General features: G+C 51.3%; 2 protein-coding genes across 4 annotated transcripts; one reads left to right on the top strand and one right to left on the bottom strand.

Annotated features, from left to right (window-relative positions):
• Positions 1 to 6,012: 6,012 nt before the first annotated feature.
• MRPL36 (mitochondrial ribosomal protein L36) lies at positions 6,013 to 8,864 on the bottom strand. 3 transcript variants are annotated; one of them, XM_082622845.1, is made up of 2 exons: positions 8,783 to 8,864; positions 6,013 to 6,840 (listed from the first exon to the last, which is right to left on the bottom strand). In XM_082622845.1, the coding sequence occupies exon 2, from the start codon at positions 6,831 to 6,833 to the stop codon at positions 6,528 to 6,530; it is 306 nt and encodes a 101-aa protein (XP_082478971.1). In that variant the 5' UTR covers positions 6,834 to 6,840; positions 8,783 to 8,864; the 3' UTR covers positions 6,013 to 6,527. The 3 variants fall into 3 exon arrangements, with proteins under 3 accessions (XP_082478971.1, XP_082478970.1, XP_082478969.1); XM_082622844.1 differs by having other exon boundaries at positions 6,013 to 6,846; positions 8,783 to 8,847; XM_082622843.1 differs by lacking the exon at positions 8,783 to 8,864 and adding an exon at positions 7,294 to 7,407 and having other exon boundaries at positions 6,013 to 6,846.
• A 4-nt stretch (positions 8,865 to 8,868) lies between these two features.
• NDUFS6 (NADH:ubiquinone oxidoreductase subunit S6) lies at positions 8,869 to 15,594 on the top strand. The gene is made up of 4 exons (XM_082622842.1): positions 8,869 to 9,045; positions 10,174 to 10,227; positions 14,642 to 14,764; positions 15,462 to 15,594. Exons 1-4 carry the CDS (start codon positions 8,914 to 8,916, stop codon positions 15,525 to 15,527), a joined length of 375 nt encoding a protein of 124 aa, XP_082478968.1. The 5' UTR covers positions 8,869 to 8,913; the 3' UTR covers positions 15,528 to 15,594.
• The last annotated feature ends 206 nt before the right edge of the window (positions 15,595 to 15,800 follow it).

Here is a 15,800-nt window from a genome sequence, read left to right as displayed (position 1 = left end):
ACATGTAATCTAGGGAAAAAACACCCCAAACCCATAGATACAGAGGATAAACAGGTGGTTGCCAGAGGCGGGGGTGGGGTGGAGGAAATGGGTAAAGGGGGGTCAAAAGAAAAGGTACAAACTTCCAATTATAAAAGAAATAAGCGCTGGGCCTATAATGGCAACCAAGTTAATAATATTGTACTGCATAATTGAAAGTGCTAAAGAGTAGATCTTAGAAGTTCTCAGAAGAAAAAAAATTCTGTAACTATGTGCGGTGATGGGTGTTAACTAGACTTATTGTGGTGATAATTTTGCAATATATACAAATATTGAATCTTGATGTTGTCCACCTGAAACTTATATAATGTTATATGTCAAATATACCTCAATAAAAGAAAGAAACAAATGCTCAAAAAAGGATTATACTGGGTTCCAATATCTAGTGGATTCCGTGGCTCATGGTCCGGGGACCCCGCAGACCCCCAGGGAGAGAGGAGGATGGAAACAGCCTTGGATGCGGGCAGGTGCCTGAAGCCTCGGGTTGGCTCTACGCAGTGTCTCACCTAAGTCATGTTAAGCCCAGAAAGTGAGAGGGTCCTGGTCGGGAGGGCTGAGGGGAAGGAAGCTGCTCGTGGAGAGCTGGGCCCCTGCCAGGTCCTCTTCTGCAAGACCTGAAGGCTCTGACTCCGGCCCTCACACACACATGGCTCCTGACCAGATGGAGCCCACGGGGGTGGGCGGCTCTGCCCCACGGGAGGGGCAGGGGACCAGAGGGGCCTGCAGGGGCCGAGGGTCACTTTTCCTTTCCCGCTCTTACGAGGCTCAAATTCTTTTCAGTGAGCAGATTGTTCACAAATTTTTACGGTTTCCTCCTAGATATCAATTACCAGAATAAGATGTGAACCTAACTCCTTAAAAAAAACAACACCAAAACAGTAAACCTTTCATTTCGTTCCCACCCCATCCCACTCTCCCATCTAGAACTAAAAATAATTGCTGTACTGGCGTGTGTTGCCCCAGAACTTTTCTTACAATGTTACCTAAATATTTTTACTTGGAAGAAACATGTGGTTAGATTTACAAGAGTTTAATTTTTACATAAACGAAAACATGCTTTGTACACTGAGGTCCAATTTTCTTTTTATATTTAATACTTAGAAATGTGTCTGGGCTGGCGTCCGTCACAGCTCAGAGAGACCTGTCGTGTATCCAAGGGCTGCATGCCCCACCCTGTCTCATGTGCCTGTTGGCCATCTGTATGTCTTCTTTGGATAGATGTCGAATTAGGTCTTCCTGGCAGAGTTTTTAACCTTAGACATCTGACTCCAACGCACGGACTTGGATCTGGGACTTTGGGCTCAGGATGGAGAGATATAAGCCTTGTATTTTTCTCAATCAGTTTTTTAAAAAGATATAATTTACATAAAATAAAATTTACTGGTTTGATGAGTTTCAACAAGTGTACGCAGTAACCACAATTAAGATTTCTGATATTGATACTTGGTGTCTTCTCCCTTTTTTCTTGATCAGACCAGCCACAGATTTATCTTATGGCTCATTTCAAAGAACCAGCCTTTCGGTTCATTTTCCCCATTGCTATTCCGGTTTTTTTATCCCTTTAATTTTCTTTTTTAGTATTTCTTTCCTTCTGCTTAGTTTAGGTTTCATTTGGTCTTTAGTTCCTTCAGGTAGAAAATCAGACCATTGTTTTGAGTCCTTTCTTCTTTTCTAATGTAAGCATGAAATGCTATAAATTTCCCTGTAAGTAACTGCTTTCCACACATGTCAATGTACTGTGTGTTCATTCCTGTCCAGTTCTAATTTACCTTTCTAATCCTCCTTTGACCCGTGGGTTATTTAGAATTGTGTTGTTTAGCTTGTTTCCAATTATTTGTGTGATTTTCCAGATATCTTTGTTACTAAATCCTAGTTTAGTATCACTGTGATCAGAACATATTTTTTAAAATTTCAATCTTTTGAAATTCTCTGAGACATTCATTTTTTGAAATTCATTGACCCAGAATATGGTAATTTTGGTGCATATTCTGCCTGAACCTAAAAAATAAACAAAAAAACCCCTTATTCTGATGATATTTAGGGGGAGTGTTTTATAAATATCAATTAGATTAAGTTGATTCATAGTATTGCTCAAATCTGCATGCTGATTATTATTTAATCTACTTGGTCTATCAATGATTGAGAAAGGAGTATTGATGTCTCCAACCATAATTTTGGATTTGCCTATCCTTCCTTGCAGTTCTATAAATGTTTGCTTTATGTATTTTGAAGCTCTGTTATTATATGCATAGACATTTAGGATTGTTATCTGTTCTTGATTAATTAACCCTGCTATCATTATACTTGGTAATAGCTGGTGATCAAAAGTCTATTTTGACAAAGATTAGTTAAACCACTCCAGCTTTCTTTTGATTATTGTTTGCATGATGTATCTTTTCCCATCCCTTAACCTGTCTGTTACATATTTAAACTGGATTCCTTGGAGACAGCATATACTTGACTCTTGCTTTTTAAATACAGTCTGACAGTCTCTTCTGTTTGATTGGGGTTCTTGGACCATTTAGTGTGATTATTGATAGTTGAGTTTAAATTTACAATCTTATTTTTTATTCTTTATTTATCATATCAATATATTGCTCCTTTTCCTCTTTGAGTTTTCTTATTTTAAATTAACTGGATATTTTAATAGTTTGTATTTTCTCCATTATCAACTTACTACATAGGTCTTTTTGTTTTATTTTCTTAGTGGTTGGTCTAGTGTTTACAGTATAAAACTGTGACATCGCAGTTTGCCCTCAAACACTACTTACCAGGTCAGGATTGGAGTGAGACCCTTCGGAGAGCAGGTTCTCATCCTTTGTGCTGTTGTGGTCACACATGTCAGAACTACATGCGTCATAAACACCACAAGATGTTGCTACTACTTTTCTTTAAACACTTATCTTTCAAAGGGATGTTTAAATGAAGGGAAATATCTTTTATGTTTATCTAAATAGTTACTACTTCTGGATGTCTTCATCTCTTTATGTAGATCTGCATTTCCATCTGAATTCTCCTAGCTTTGGTTTATCAGAACAAGTCTTGTCTCCCACCTCCCTTTTCAAAAGATATTTTCAGTGGATACAGATTTCCAGATTGGCAGTTCACCCCAGAACTTTGGAGAGGTTTTATTGTCTTCTGGTCTGCATGGTCTCTGATGAGAAGTCAGGTGTTACAGTATTCTTATTTTTTTTCTCTTTATGAGGAATGAGTCTTTTTTTTTTTTTTTCTCTTAAGTTGAGGTTTTCTCTGTATCTGATTTTTAGCAGTTTGATAAAGATGTACTATTATGTAGTTTTCTTTATGTTTCTCCTGATTGGAGTTTGCTAAACTTCTTGGATTTGTGGGTTTATTGGTTTCACCAAATACGGAAACATTCTGGTCATTATTTCTTCAACTATTTTTTTCCTGCCTCAACCCTCCCGGGACTGCAATTCCACTTACGCTAGAATGCTGGCTAGTGTCCCACGGCTCACTGAGTTCCATTGTTTGCTTTTGTTTTTTGATGCTGTTGTCTTTATTTATTTGAGTACCATTTGCTCCAGAAATTCCATTTGGGTATTTTTTTTTTTTTGCAAGTTTTATTGAGGTGCAGTTTACCTGAAGTAAAACTCTCACTTTTAGTGTATAGTTCTATGAGTTTTATAGGCAGGTACAGTCATGAAACCACCACCATAATCAAATCGTAGAATAATTCCATCACCCAAAAGCATTCCTTCATGTCCCTTTGTAGACAATCCCTTGTCCCCATCCCCAGCTCCTGCTAACATTTCAATTGTCTGTCCCTATAATTTTGGCTTTTCCATGATGTCATACCCCTGGAGTCATAAAATATGTAGCTTTTTGAGTCCAGGCTTCCATCAGTCAGAATAATGGATTTGAGGTTCATCCATGTTTTCATTTCTATCAGTAGTTCTTTCTTTTTGCTGCTGAGTTTTCCCTTGTAAGGATGCACACAGCTGGTTCATCCATTTACCACCTGAAGGACATGTGGGCTGTTTCCAGTTTGTTGTGGGTTTTTTTTTTTATTTACATGTAAAACCACTGTAAACATTCACATAAAGGTTTTACTGTGAACATAAGTTGCTATTATTCTTGGACAAATACCCAGAAATGAGATTGGTAAATAATTGAATATTTAACTTCATGAGAAATGGCCAAACTGTTTCCAACATGGCTGTACTATCTTCTACTGAGTTACAATTCTCACCATTGATTTTGCCCATTTCTTGACCATTCTAATAGGCAGCAGTGCTGTCTCATTGTGGTTTTAATTTGCTTTTCACTAAAATCTAGTGCTGAGCATCGTTTTTATGGGCTTACTTTTCATTAGTACATTTTCTTTTGTGAAATATCTCTTCAAGTCTTTTGCCCATTTTTAATTGGGTTGTTCTCTTAGTATTTTTAGATCTCTTTATATATTATAGATCCATTCCTTGACCAGAAATGTGCTTTGCAGATATTTTCTCCTAGTTTTTGCCCGGTCTTTTCATTTACTTAAGTGTCTTCTGAAGAGCAGAAGATAGTAACCTTGATGAGAACTAATCTAACAGTGTTTTCTCTCAGAGATCATGCCTTTGGTGTAATGTCTTTGCATAACCCAAATTCACATGTAATTCCTCCCATGTTTTTATAGTATTGGGCTTTACATTTAGGCCTATGATCTATTTTTAGTTAAGCTTTGTATAAGGTGAAAGGTACGAAGTTTCTTCTGTGTATATGGAAATCCAGTCTTCTAGAAGCATGTGTAAAAAAAGACTATCCCTTCTACATTGAATTGCCTTTAATCTTGTTTCAAAAATCATTTAGGCACATATGTGTGGCTCCATTTCTGAGCACTCTGCTGGGTCCTATTGGGCTATGTGCGGACACTTTCACAGGTACTACACCGTCTTCACTGCTGTGGTTTTATGTACGGTGAGCCTTGAAATCAGGGAGTGTGAGTCCTCCAAGTCTTCTTCATTTTCAAAATTCTTTTGGCTATTTTACTTGCTTTACCTTTCCACACAAAATTTTGAAGAATCATGGCATTTTGTAAAAAATTGTATAAATATCAGGATTACATTGAGTCTGTAGACCAATTTGGATGGAACTGACAGCAATAGAAAGTCTTCTAATCTCAATATTTTATTTAGATTTTATTTGAATTCTCCAAGTGTTTTACAATTCTAAGTATACAGAATGTGCCTAATCTTGTTATTTAAATATATCATGGTTTTGGTGATATTATAAATAGTATTTAAATCTCAGATTCTACTCATTCATGGCCAGTATATACAAAGCTCTCTCACTATATGGATAATAGAGAAAACATGAAATGTTTCTGGTAGGTTGTGTCATAGTGAAGTCAAATTCTAGGATAAGAAACCTATTTAATGATCTGAACAAGGGATCGGCACTCTTTTCCTGCAAATACAGCCCCAATAGTGAATATTTTAGGTTTTCCAGGTCATAAGGTCTCTGATATAACTACTCAGCTACTACTTTGGCTGCTGTAGAAGGAGTAACAAAACATAAATGAACGGCATGGCTGTTTCCCAATGAAGCTTTATTTACAAAACTGGGTTGCAGGCTGGACCTGGCCTGTGGATTGTAATTTGCTGCCTTCCGACCTAAACCGACTTTTTTGCTGCAATCTCAGGGCTCTAAATGCTGGTGCATCCAGGTATCGGGAAGGAGAGGAGCTGCAAGGGGTTTGGTCATGCTCTTATCTTACATCAAACAGAGGCTGAGAACCCCAGGAGAGCAGGATGATTCAAAAACTCATCAGGCTGTGACCCCGTGACAGGCGACACCAGGACACTGCATACCACTGGCTCCAGGTCGCAGTCTGCAGAGTCCACAGCAGCAGCTCATACCCACTGCAGACACACTTGTGCACAAACACACACACTGCACCGATGCATACACTGCACACAGTTCACACATGCATGCACACTGCACCCATGTGCATGCACACGTGTGCGCACACACTTCTCAAGTCTCAGATTAAGGATGACAAACATATTTAATCAATGCCCAAAATACCTTTATATATGTATAAACACGTTGAATTACCCTTGACTTAAAGACTGCTATCACGGCCTTCCCTGCTTATCCTGGAGATGGGAATGTTGAGAACACGAGTCTGAATTCACGGGGAAGCAGCAGTGTGGCTGAACGCAGAGATAGGGCCGAGAGAGAGCCAACGCACAGGGTGGTCTTCTAAAGAACCTGCATTCTGACGTGGGATAAAGCCAGGTTCCCCTCCCCACGATGTTCGGTCCTCTGCCCGAGCGCAAACACAGGTTGCGCAGGAGCTAAGAAGGACGCGTTCCCAGGTGGGTCTCAGGCTTGGCTGGATCCGGAGCCACAAGGAGGTGAGACGCACGCCGCAGAGTCCACAACACCCGAAGGTCAGCAGAACGGAGGTTACGGAATGTTTACATGTTATTTTCCTTTCGATGAGGCAGCACTGTCTCCCGGGCAGGGATTTCCCAGCCCGAGGGCTACATCTGTCTCTGCTTGTGCTTCGGGTTGGTCTTGCAGTAGACGAACCACCGCCCCCGCCTCTTGACCAGGTAGCAGCCCTTGCAGCGCTTCCTGAGGACGCCCTTGGTCTTGAAGCCCAGGGCTGGCTGATGCATGCCGAGTGCCAGGCGCGCGGAGAGGAGCGCGGCCGCCGGGCTGGGGGGCGCACCGACCTGAGGGCAGGCGCGCGGGGGGCACGGCGCGAGCGAGGAGAGCGGGCGGCCACCCAGGTGCAGCAAGGAGCCCACGGCGGAAACCACTTTCCTTAGCAGAGCGGTGGCCATGTCGCGGCTGGATCTAGGGAGAAAGAGGGAAAGTTGTCACAGCTGCCGGTGGCTCCTGCCCCCGAGAAAACCTCCTTCCCCGCGTCCCTGCGCTCGGGACACAGGCCGCGGGTCCGGGAATCCGCGCGGCCCCAGGGAGGGCACGAGCGCGGCGAGCGGCACCGTGTCCCCGCCCGGCGCCGAGGCCCTCACCCGGACGCCGGGGCCAGACGAGGCCCGCGTCCACGTGACCCCGGGGCGGCCGGGCCGCGGGGCGGGGGCAGAGGGCACGAGGTCCGGAACGGTGCCCAGCTAGAAGGGATCAGCACCCGTGCGGCTGCTTCCCACCGCAATGACCTCCGCCCCCGTCCCACCCGGGGAAGCCGAGGCCAGGGGTCCCCAGAACGCGCCCTTCCTGAGCCCGGAGCCCCCGCCGCCTCCCCTGCCCCTCGGGACCCCCGGAACATCCCACGACCCCCACCTGGAAAGAGTGCGTCCGGGCCAGCCGGCAGCCCGCCTCGCCAGCCCCTGCGCCTGCGCCCTCGACAGCGCCTGCGCAATGGGGCGGAGATGCCGTCGCCCGGAATGTCCGCCAGGAAGGAAGATGGCAGCAGGGTCACGTGGCGGTCCCCGCCGGGCTGGGCGCAGAGGCGGAGCCATGTGGGTGCGGGAGTCGCGGAGCGCCGGCTTCCTCCCTGGCTGCTTGCCATTCCCCTCCCCGGTCCCCTGCATACCCAGCCCGCCTCCCCCTCCCGGGACCCGGCGCCCTCCTCCCGGGACTCCCCCAGCCCTGTGGGCCACCGGGCGGCTAAGATTTGGGGGGCGCTCCCGGGGAGCGGGGGAGGGATGAAAAATGGGAACAAAAGTAGGTATTTTGAATGAAAAAGAAGTCACAACCAAGTAGGCTTTTTAAAAAGCTGATAAATATCAATGGCCAAACAAAATCCAGAAAAACCTCATGTTTGTATTAAGTGGACATCCTGGGAGAAATGCGGCGAGGCTCAGGGGAACGCATGGAAATAGGCCCTGGTTCTAACTGATTGCAGTTAAATTTATTTCCTCCAACATCTTATTATGAAAACTTTCAAACACAGAGAAAAGTTGAAAGACACTTATGGCGAACACCCACGTACCCACTGCCCAGATTCCACAGTGAAATCGCCACGCATGTCTTTCCAGGCTGTGTCTGCGTGGACACAACTACTTTCCACGCACACGAAGGCGACCTGCACACGGGGTGCACCTGCGCGCCGCCCTGGCAATGCACGCGCACCCCTGACCCGGCTGCAAGCTGTGGCCCCTGCCCAGGTGAGCTCGGGCCTGCCTCTGAGCATGCGTCCGTGGACACCTTTCCGATCCGGGAGGTATTCTGGGCACTGTCGCCTCTCATCGCCACACCTCCCTGGAGTCCAGGCTGTGGGTGCCCTCAGCTCCTGGGCAGTGGCCACCCCAGCTCTGGGACTGCTCCCTGTGCCCACCGCCCTCGCCCATCGGGGGATGGCCGTGTGAGCTGACCCTCCCGACGGGTCTCTGCACAGGCCGTTTGGAGGAAGCCATGAGGGGCAGGAGAGAAGCAGGGCCGGGACCGCGAGCCAGCGTCCTGCCCAGGTGTGCTCCAGAGCAGCGGGCCTTTCGGGGCTAACCTGCATGAGGGATGCCATCGGCTGCGCTTTATTGGCAGTTTCACTGGGCTCTGCTGCAGAAACCCCAGAACCACAAAGAAATGCGCTCTGTCCAACATGATGTACTTCCAGTTTCCAAGCAAGGACTCATCTCCAACATTCACAACATTCAACATGTAACTCCCCATGATTATCCGTTACCATCGAAGGTAAGCACTGCATCTTCCGTCCCCATCCTCCCCTGCCCTGCCCCTGCTAAGTGGAGCAACACTAAGTGCTAAGGTTGCGCGGAGTGTCCCGCCTTATCCGGGCTGAGCCCCCGCCCGCGGCAACACCAGGCGGCCGCACCTGCCTCACCGCAACGCGCGTGCGCGCCTCCCCGGGCGAGGTAAATACCGGCCGAGCGGTCCCTGCGGACTCCGTGCGCATGCGTCGGCGCTCGGCGCATCGGTGCGCGGGGTCAAGGGTCAGCCTGAAAGATGGCGGCGGCGGTGACCTTCCTCAGGCTGCTGGGCCGGGGAGGCGCGGCGGCGCGGAGCCTACCCGGGGCCGCCAGGTGCTTCGGGGTGCGGACCTCGCCGGCCGGGGAGAAGGTCACGCACACCGGCCAGGTAACCCCTGCGGCGCGGAGAGCGCCCTCCCCTTCGGGGCGCTCAGGTGGGCGGAGCCCCGGCTCGGCCCCCGTGTCCCCGGGGTCCAGCGCCCCGGTGCCCCCTGTGCCCCAAGCTCAGTGCCCGTGGTCCAGTCGCCCAGCACCCCGGTCCCTACTGTTCCCCCGGCTCAGCACCCGGGTCCCACGGTCCAGCCCCTTGGGGCCCCGGGCCCAGTACCCGCAGTCCAGTCCCCCAGTGCCCCTGACGCCCCAGACCCAGCGCCTGCGGTCCCGTCTTCGGTCTCCCCGTCCGGGGCCCGGGCCCACTACCCGCAGGGGTACCGAGGGGCTGTCTGCAGCCACTGTGGTCTCATCCTCGGAGCCAACTCGGAAACAAGACTGTTATCCCGGGGTAGCCCCTTGGTTACTGTGGGGAGAACTCCGGTGGAGTCAGACATTACCAATCCTGTGGGTCCGATCTTCTCATGTTTGTGTAATGTTGAATACCACATTTTAGTAACTCGAGGGTCTGCTGTCGAGTTACTGAAATACAAACACAGCGTTGGCTATGATCCTCAGCCCAACTATGAGGGAGTGAGTACCTGTGTTAAAAAAAGGTCACGGAGCGGGCTTCGCTGGTGGCGCAGTGGTTGAGAGTCCGCCTGCCGATGCAGGGGACACGGGTTCGTGCCCCGGTCCGGGAAGATCCCAGATGCCGCGGAGCGGCTGGGCCCGTGAGCCATGGCCGCTGAGCCTGCGCGTCCGGAGCCTGTGCTCCGCAACGGGAGAGGCCACAACAGTGAGAGGCCCGTGTACCGCAAAAAAAAAAAAAAAAAAGGTCACGGAGCAGGTTCAGAGAGGAAGGGAGCTCTGGGGCCTCTGAGATCGAAGGCGGGTGTCCCCCTCCGCTAGGACTGCTCTCCTGTGCTCCTTCCGTACCTTGCTACTTCCAATTCAGAGTACTGCCTGATGTCCCGTTAGGAATCCTGCTGAAAAATGCCCCTGGGTGCGCAACTACACTTACTCCTGGGGTGTGTGCTCATGAATGGCCTAAACGTTAAGAAAACACTTTTCCTGAAACGTTTATGATTGGTATAAGATACAGGACTGGGCCGTAAAAAATGACGTACGGTCTTTTTCTTTTCAGGTTTATGACAATAAAGACTACAGGAAAGTTCGATTCGTAGGTCGTCAGAAAGAGGTGAGTGAAGGATCCAGCGAAAGGGAGGCGAACGTTCATAAAACTTCTTATAACGAAGAAGAAATTAATACTAATCTGTAAAACTTAAGTAAATGCTCCCCAAATTGTGAACAGTCTAGAATCTCTGGAATTCTGCGTTTCTTGTACATGTTAAACATGTCTAGTTCTCTTTTCATTTTTTTCCCCCTGAAATATGTAACATGACATCTTGTGAGTATAGTTTTAGCTTACGTGTAAATGGGCGTGATCTTTTCTTTCACTTCTGTGCCTTATACTTCTGAGACTCTCAGGTTAAAGCAGAGTCACATCAGTTTTTTAAAATTACTCTTTCAGTCACTTTTTGGAGCATGTTTTCCGTGGTTCACAGCATACAGATTAGGCTGGTTCTTTTAGGGACTTTCGCTGACAAGCTGAAGACAGCACATGGGTGGGTCTTCCCTGAATGGGTCTGAAACACCAGTGCAACCGCTGGACACTGGAATCCTTTCGCCTCAGTGGCCTGCTTTCTTCCCACTTCCCCTCTCCTGTGTCTGCCACCTCAGAGGGAGTCCTCACCGCCCTGGCTCAGGCCTCCCTCCACCCGTCCCCAGCAGTCACCTGGCATCACTTCTCCCCTTCAGGCAGCCTGTTGATTCTTCCTGCCACTCTCAGCTGTCCCTAAATCGCATCTCCCCTCCCTCTGACCTTGGTTACGTTGTCCATCCCCAGGGTCTGGTTTCCTACTTCTGTTCCCACTTTGAGGGTGTCGTGGGGTGAGGACTCTGGCCCCCTGGATGGAGCAGTTCCAGCAGATGCGTCCTGAAGCCCTGGGGTCGGCCCTGCCCCCGGCTTTCCATCTCAGCCTGTCACACTCGTCTCTCTTGGGAATTCTACCATGGCTTCTGGTTTCTGATTGCCCTCGCTGGGGACAGACATCTCGCTGGGGCCAGACATCAGGGAGCAACCTAAACACCGAACCAGACCTTCCAGAGTTCGTGAAGCCAGTAACGTGTGAATGGAGGGGGCAGTGCTGGTGATGTCGCCTCGCTCAGACCGTCAGCTCACCACAGTCCTGAACCGTCTGCAACCCTTGACCCCTCCCCGCTCGGGATCCCTGGGGCCTTTTCCTGTCCGAGATCGTGAGCAACCAGGGGCCCACGCTCATGTAAGATGTGCAGCAGGTCTCTCCGGCTTTCATTCTTGCGACAAAAATTTGGCATTTAGTAGTATTTGAAAATTTTTTTTTGGTTTCCAAGAGACTGTTGTTTTAAAAGACCTTTAGGGGGCTTCCCTGGTGGCGCAGTGGTTAAGAGTCTGCCTGCCAATGCAGGAGACACAGGTTCGAGCCCTGGTCTGGGAAGATCCCACATGCCGCGGAGTAACTAAGCCCGTGCGCCACAACTACTGAGCCTGCGTGTCTGGAGCCTGTGCTCCTCAGGAAGAGAGGCCGCGATAGTGAGAGGCCCACGCACCGCGATGAAGAGTGACCCCCACTCGCCGCAACTAGAGAAAGCCCTCGCACAGAAACGAAGACCCAACGCAGCCAAAAATAAATAAATTAAAAAAAAAAAAAAGACCTTTAGGCATGCTGAAAACTTGCACAGAGAGTAGGAGTTCCTATATCCCTCCCCCCTCCACAGCGTCCCTGTTATTCTCCTGTTGCCTGAGTGTGCTGCCTTTGTGAGAAGTGACAGGTTTGAACACTTGCTGAATAGTGATGCGTTGTGTTAACTCAAGTCCGTGGTTTCGGTTTATGTGGTAGGTTCACTCTTGGTGTCGTACGTTCTGTGGGTTTGGACAAGTGCGTGGCGTCTCGTACCCAGCGTGGCAGTGTGACACACAGCACTTCACTGCCCTGAGCTCCCCTGTGCGCCATGGACAAGTGCGTGGCGTCTCGTACCCAGCGTGGCAGTGTGACACACAGCACTTCACTGCCCTGAGCTCTCCTGTGCGCCATGGACAAGTGCGTGGCGTCTCGTACCCAGCGTGGCAGTGTGACACACAGCACTTCACTGCCCTGAACTCCCCTGTGCGCCATGGACAAGTGCGTGGCGTCTCGTATCCAGCGTGGCAGTGTGACACACAGCACTTCACTGCCCTGAACTCCCCTGTGCGCCATGGACAAGTGCGTGGCGTCTCGTACCCAGCGTGGCAGTGTGACACACAGCACTTCACTGCCCTGAACTCCCCTGTGCACCACCTCTTTGTCCTCCCGCCGGACAGTCCCTGACAACCACCGATCTTACTGTCTGTACGGTTTGATTTGGGTGAATTTTAAGGAATAAGCTGAATGTGCCCTTAGTCTGAGGAACGAGGAGAGCAGGAAGCTGGGCGGTCGAGCCGCCTTCGCAGGAAAGGTGGGGAGTGTCCGCGTGTGGCTGCAGCGAGTCTGCCCAGGAACCCCCGGCCCTTGGCCTAGGCCCGGCCTGTGGAGAGGACATGCTCATGAAGCACGGGCCCAGCCGCCGCCCCCCGGGAGGCGCAGAAGTCGGCCTGCAGTGGTCCTGCGTCACCGGAGCGGCTAGAGGGCCCGGCCGACCCCCTGTTGCTCTGCGGCGATGGAAGTCGTTTCGTTACTTCGTGGTTACACGCGTGGAATTAAAAGCCGGCGTTTCCTGCCCGTGCGTGACGGGCGCCCGCGGCATCCTCAGGCGGAGGGTGGTGCTGGCCCGGAAGCTGGCTGGCATGGCTGTTGTGCCGTGTTTGTCAGTCGGGTGGACCCTGTGGGGCTCCGGTTTGGGGGCGTGGGGCCCCCGGGGCTTGGACAGCAGTGGGGACAACGCAGCCACGCGTGTTCTGACGGGGCTGCACTTCCTCACTCCCTGCTCCCTTTCCGGAAATAGGAATCCCAGGGCAAGCGGTGGGATAACAGCGTCTCTAGCCGACACAGCTCTCCAAACACGGGAACGTCGCCCCCGTCCTGCGGGCGCCGGACGTCAGCGCTGCCGAGTGTCTTGGTGGCGGTGGGTGGGAGGGCTCAGCTCCGCGTTCAGTGCTCCTAGATGCAAGTGGATTATGCTCCAGTTTTACTAAACTAAATGCCCCTCCCGCCGTTGTTTGTAAAGATCGATCCTTGTTTCCTTCTCTCCACTGCAGCCTCGGGCCCCTCTGGGTGCAGGTGGGGTTCTGGGTGCCAGAGCGGGGAGCCACGTGGCCTTGGTCCTCCGGGACTGACGGGGCACAACACTTCTCGCCATCATGATGAGCAGATACTGGGGTTCCTCACGGAGCCAGAATCACAGTGACCTCGGGCAGCGTTTACACCCCGAGCGTCGTGTCTGCGTGCTTGTCTGCAGAGGAGTCTGGAGGGGGGAGAGCGGGACCCCACGCTGACCGTGTCTGACCTCTGTTACCGTGTTCCAACCCCGTGACCCTTGGGCCCCCAGAGATGGGGGACCTTCGAGGTGTGATCTTGCTGCTTTGCACCCTGAGTGTGTCAGCTGGGGTGGGATCCCGCAGCCCCATCAGATCAGATTAGGGTCTGTGTGTAGGTCCAGCCGCTGCCCGTAACGTTGGGCTTCTGCCGGGCCATGCGTGGCGGTTCCGGTTCCGGTTCCGGTTCTGGCTGCTGTGGGTGAGCGTCTCCAGCTTCCTCAGCTCAGACGACATTCTGTGCCTCCCAGCTGAGTACCTGCACCAGGAGAAGCTGGCTCCCCGAGGAAAGAGGAGCGGTGCGTCGCTCTTCCCCTTAATTCACCAGCTTGAAAGTCATGAGGTGATTCCTTCCAGTAAGGAAATCAGTGGATTTAGAGCATCTCTGTGGAACCGCGGGTTCAAGCATGTTGTGTTTCCGTGCTTCGTGGTTATGGTGCCGTCGTCCCTCCAGTTTCCCACGTGGAGCAGCCCTTGTAGTCTGGGGCTGCCTTTCCCTCCATCGCAACGTGGCTCAGCCTCATCTGTCACATTTTCTGCTCGGGACCCCGAACCAGCTGTTAGTTCAGAGCCTGGTCCCATAGTGAAGTGGTCATGGAGACAGCGTGGCTCCTGGCCCCTGCGTCAGCTGCTGCTTCTGGTCTTTTCCAGCAGATAGAGTAGGAGAGTGTGTGTGTGCATGCGTGTCTGTGTGCAGGTGTGAGAGGGAGGGTGGGGCAGGGCCAGGAGAGAACAGTTGAAGCTGCATGTGGGGCGGGATGTTAGCAGGGTGAATCCAGGTAGAGACAAAGGAGAATTCTTCGTGCTGTTGTAATTCTTGCAGCTTTTCTGTAAGTTTGAAATTATATCTAAATGAAAAGCTAAAGGTGTATGTATGTGTATTTAATTACTTGTGTATTTTGAAGATGTACACTGATAATATTTAAGTGAAACGGCACAGAACGTGCCTTTGCTGGCAGTGTGTGCGTGTATGTGGGGGGCGGTCTGCATTGATTTAAATTCCATGAGAGCGTCCAGTGTTTGTGCTTGTCTGTGCGAGCTTCTCCTGTCTATCTTTTTCCAGGTGAATGAGAACTTTGCCATCGACCTGATAGCGGAGCAGCCTGTGAGCCAAGTTGAGAGTCGAGTGATAGCGTGTGACGGTGGAGGGGGGGCCCTGGGCCACCCCAAAGTGTACATAAACCTGGTAACGTGCCGTCCGTCCCCGGACCCCCGTCCTTGTGTCCTGTCCTCACCCCACCCGGCCTTGCCCACAGACCACATGACGGGGGCTGCACAGAGGGCGTGTCCAGGGCAGCTGTGACTGTGACGTGTGTGCCACGGACTTAGTGTCACCAGCACTGCTTTCCCTCAGACTTGTAGGCATCTGTCTCTCCCAGGGAACCATCGTGTCGGTGGATGTGTGATCGTTTACGTTGTGGGTAACTACACGCACGGAGCCTTTGAGAAGGAGAAGGCTACACCGGGTGTTAGAGCAGAGAAGGATGCCTCGGGATAAAGCTCAGGAGCACGTGGTGTTGCGACAGGGCAGGACCCACCGCCGCCCCTGCTGCTGTGTCCGGGCTGGACCCCACCCCTGAGGGGTGGGCCTCTGCTCTGCGCGCCACCCTCCAGTCCTTCCAGGCCCCTGCTCGAGGGCCGGGAGGGGGACGGGGACCGAGCCATGTGTTCCAGGGCGGGGAGCCTGCAGTCCCAGGTGGAGCAGGCTGGACCCAGAGCCTCTGGCACAGACATGTCCAGCGTCAGGCATTGACCCCGGAGCTCCATGGGCGCCCCTGGTTGGCTGTGTGTTTCCAGTGTCTGCTTTTAGTGTCTGAGGTCTACCTGTCTCTAGATTGACGTAGAATACGGAAATAGGAGATCTTTCCCTTTGAATTTTCCAGGACAAAGAAACAAAGACGGGGACGTGTGGCTACTGTGGCCTGCAGTTCCGGCAACCCTGCCACTAGGGCCGCACGGGCAGCTCGGTGACACGGACTCTGTCTCTAGTGCCGAATAAAGGGTGTTGTTCTCCAGGATGCCGCGCACAGCTGTTTCTCTCACACAGGTTCACTTAGCACTGTGGCTTAAGGTGGCGTCCCCTCCCGGGCCCCCGCCACATGCTCCTCCCACCCGCGGGACCACAGCGGGGGCTGGAAGAAACCGGGGGCCGGGGGGAGGGGTGACGTGGCTGCTCAGGGGGCTCGGGCTCCAGCCCAGCCCCACCCCTGTCACTCGTGCTG

This window comes from Mesoplodon mirus, assembly GCF_964341445.2.
Source record: "Mesoplodon mirus genome assembly, chromosome: 5".
NCBI classification, from domain to species: Eukaryota; Metazoa; Chordata; class Mammalia; order Artiodactyla; family Ziphiidae; genus Mesoplodon; species Mesoplodon mirus.
The sequence above is the reverse complement of the archived record's forward strand: the minus strand, read 5'-3'. Positions and strand labels throughout refer to the sequence as shown.

Excerpts from the sequence above, each read along its gene's own strand:
- MRPL36 (XM_082622845.1), bottom strand. The coding sequence starts at position 6,833 with ATGGCCACCGCTCTGCTAAGGAAAGTGGTTTCCGCCGTGGGCTCCTTG.
- NDUFS6 (XM_082622842.1), top strand. The coding sequence starts at position 8,914 with ATGGCGGCGGCGGTGACCTTCCTCAGGCTGCTGGGCCGGGGAGGCGCG. Across the intron at positions 10,228-14,641 it reads TCGTAGGTCGTCAGAAAGAG|GTGAATGAGAACTTTGCCAT; the intron begins GTGAGTGAAGGA and ends ATCTTTTTCCAG. Across the intron at positions 14,765-15,461 it reads CCAAAGTGTACATAAACCTG|GACAAAGAAACAAAGACGGG; the intron begins GTAACGTGCCGT and ends TGAATTTTCCAG.